The 3,609-nt window shown below is 62.3% G+C and overlaps 1 protein-coding gene across 1 annotated transcript; it reads right to left on the bottom strand.

The window, feature by feature from the left end:
- On the bottom strand, positions 1-2,007 carry LOC139264106 (spidroin-2-like). The gene has a single exon (XM_070880197.1). The coding sequence runs from the start codon at positions 2,005-2,007 to the stop codon at positions 1-3; it is 2,007 nt and encodes a 668-aa protein (XP_070736298.1).
- Between the last annotated feature and the right edge of the window lie 1,602 nt (positions 2,008-3,609).

Below are 3,609 nucleotides of genomic sequence, written 5' to 3'. Positions count from 1 at the left end.
TTATCCGGCACCACCCCTTGTCCGGCATGATTCCGTCGGCCGGGGGCACATGTGCAGAACGCGGCCAGCCTCCACCCCGACTTTGGAGCCGCACTGACACCCGCTGGGGCCATGCCGACACTCGGCACGCTGGGTCCGCACCGACACCCGGCACGCTGGGTCCACACCGACACTCGGCCCGCTGGGTCCGCACCGACACCCAGCCCGCTGGGTCCGCACCGACACCGGGCCCGCTGGGTCCGCACCGACACCCGGCCCGCTGGGTCCGCACCGGCACCCAGCCCGCTGGGTCCGCACCGACACCCAGCCCGCTGGGTCCGCACCGACACCGGGCCCGCTGGGTCCGCACCGACACTCGGCCCGCTGGGTCCACACCGACACCTGGCCCGCTGGGTCCACACCGATACTCGGCCCGCTGGGTCCACACCGACACTCGGCCCGCTGGGTCCGCACCAACACCCGGCCCGCTGGGTCCGCACCGACGCTCGGTCCGCTGGGTCCGCACCGACGCCCGGCCCGCTGGGTCCACACCGACACTCGGCCCGCTGGGTCCACACCGACACCCGCTGGGTCCACACCGACACCCGGCCCGCTGGGTCCGCACCGACACTCGGCACACTGGGTCCGCACCGACACCCGGCCCGCTGGGTCCGCACCGACACTCGGCACACTGGGTCCGCACCGACACCCGGCCCGCTGGGTCCGCACCGACGCTCGGTCCGCTGGGTCCACACCGACGCCCGGCCCGCTGGGTCCACACCGACACCCGGCCGGCTGGGTCCACACCGACACCCGCTGGGTCCGCACCGACACCCGGCCCGCTGGGTCCGCACCGACGCTCGGCACACTGGGTCCGCACCGACACCCGGCCGGCTGAGTCCACACCGACACCCGCTGGGTCCGCATCGACACCCGGCCCGCTGGGTCCGCACCGACGCTCGGCCCGCTGGGTCCGCACCGACACTCAGCCCGCTGGGTCCGCACCGACACTCGGCACACTGGGTCCACACCGACACCCGGCACGCTGGGTCCACACCGACACCCGCTGGGTCCACACCGACACCCGGCCCGCTGGGTCCGCACCGACACCCGCTGGGTCCGCACCGACACTTGGCCCGCTGGGTCCACACCGACACTCGGCCGGCTGGGACCGCACCAACACTTGGCCGGCTGGGTCCACACCGACACCCGGCCCGCTGGATCCACACCGACACTCGGCCGGCTGGGTCCACACCAACACTCAGCCCGCTGGGTCCACACCGACACTCGGCCGGCTGGGTCCACACCGACACTCGGCCAGCTGGGTCCACACCGACACCCGCTGGGACCGCGCCGACACTCGGCACGCTGGGTCCACACCGGCACTCGGCCGGCTGGATCCACACCGACACTCGGCCAGCTGGGTCCACACCGACACTCAGCCCGCTGGGTCCACACCGACATTTGGCATGCTGGGTCCGCACCGACACTCGGCCAGCTGGGTCCACACCGACACTTGGCATGCTGGGTCCGCACCGACGCTCGGCCCGCTGGGTCCGCACCGACACTCAGCCCGCTGGGTCCGCACCGACACTCGGCACACTGGGTCCACACCGACACCCGGCACGCTGGGTCCACACCGACACCCGCTGGGTCCACACCGACACCCGGCCCGCTGGGTCCGCACCGACACCCGCTGGGTCCGCACCGACACTTGGCCCGCTGGGTCCACACCGACACTCGGCCGGCTGGGACCGCACCAACACTTGGCCGGCTGGGTCCACACCGACACCCGGCCCGCTGGATCCACACCGACACTCGGCCAGCTGGGTCCACACCGACACCCGCTGGGACCGCGCCGACACTCGGCACGCTGGGTCCACACCGGCACTCGGCCGGCTGGATCCACACCGACACTCGGCCAGCTGGGTCCACACCGACACTCAGCCCGCTGGGTCCACACCGACATTTGGCATGCTGGGTCCGCACCGACACTCGGCCAGCTGGGTCCACACCGACACTTGGCATGCTGGGTCCGCACCGACACTCGGCCGGCTGGGTCCACACCAACACTCAGCCCGCTGGGTCCACACCGACACTCGGCCAGCTGGGTCCACACCGACACCCGCTGGGACCGCGCCGACACTCGGCACGCTGGGTCCACACCGGCACTCGGCCGGCTGGATCCACACCGACACTCGGCCAGCTGGGTCCACACCGACACTCAGCCCGCTGGGTCCACACCGACATTTGGCATGCTGGGTCCGCACCGACACTCGGCCAGCTGGGTCCACACCGACACTTGGCATGCTGGGTCCGCACCGACACTTGGCATGCTGGGTCCGCACCGACACTTGGCATGCTGGGTCCACACCGACACTTGGCATGCTGGGTCCGCACCGACACTCGGCCAGCTGGGTCCACACCGACACTTGGCATGCTGGGTCCGCACCGACACTTGGCATGCTGGGTCCGCACCGACACTCGGCACACTGGGTCCGCGCCGACACTAACTCGGCACGCTGGGTCCGCGCCAGCACTAGGCCCACTGGGGCCCGCCAACATCCGGAAGGACTTTAGCAGAGGGGTTAACAACCAGGACGCATAGATTTAAAGTAATTGGTAGGAGATTTAGAGGGTATTTGAGGGGGAATCTTTTCACCCAGAAGGAGGTAGGGGTCTGGAACTCACTGCTTGAAAGGGTAGTAGAGGTAGAAATCCTCACCACATTTAAAAAGTACTTGGATATGCACTAAGTGACGTAAATTACAGGGCTACGGACCAAGAGCTGGAAAGTGGATTGGACTGGATAGCTCTTTGTCGGCTGGTGCGGATACGATGAGTCAAAATGGCCTCCTTCTGTGCTGTAAATTTCTATATGATTCTATGATTGATTTCACTGCAGCTCTTCACTAGGAATTCCCATTACAAAGCGCTGCAATCAATTGCACATCAAGAAACCTCACGCTTTTACAAGATCTCTGTGGCAACTTTCTTTGAGGTCAACAGCGAATGCCTTTGCTTCTCTCAGTCTATGTGAAAATTAAAATCTCTCATTATAATCATTGTTTCGTAGTTCTACCCATATTGTTTCCACTGCGTGTTCACCCTTATTGATGTCCTTTCCACTGCTGTGATTTTGTCTTTTATCAATATTGCTACTCTTTCTCATATCCCACTTTCCTCGTCCTTTCTGAAGATCCTATATCCTGGAATGTTTTGCTTCTATTTATGCCCAGCTTGCAGCCAGATCTCTGTAATGGCTACTACATAATATCCTTTGAGCTAAATTTGTGCTTCAAAATTATATTTTTTATTTTATGTTATGTGTGATTGTGTACATCATTGATAACACAATTTTCATAAGTTTGAGAGTTCCTTTCTCGCTTTTTATTTGTTCAGGTCGGGGTACTATGTGAAATTTAGGAAGATTACTGTTTACAAAAGAATTAATGGAAAGCCTGGGGTAAGATTACTCACATTAAGCAAACACTACTCCTGATGAATATCATCTGTAAGAATGTGGTTAAAAATCTGTTTGCTCATCAAAGCAAGTCATTTTTGGGTGTACATTGATGTAAACGTGACACGATATCTCAGGAGTCAGATTATAGTCCATCTTCCAAACAC

Source organism: Pristiophorus japonicus, chromosome 5 (assembly GCF_044704955.1).
Source record: "Pristiophorus japonicus isolate sPriJap1 chromosome 5, sPriJap1.hap1, whole genome shotgun sequence".
In the NCBI taxonomy this organism is placed as follows: domain Eukaryota; kingdom Metazoa; phylum Chordata; class Chondrichthyes; family Pristiophoridae; genus Pristiophorus; species Pristiophorus japonicus.
The sequence above is the reverse complement of the archived record's forward strand: the minus strand, read 5'-3'. Positions and strand labels throughout refer to the sequence as shown.

Bases quoted from the DNA above. Each gene is read 5' to 3' on its own strand.
- LOC139264106 (XM_070880197.1), bottom strand. From the start codon at position 2,007: ATGCCAAGTGTCGGTGTGGACCCAGCTGGCCGAGTGTCGGTGCGGACC.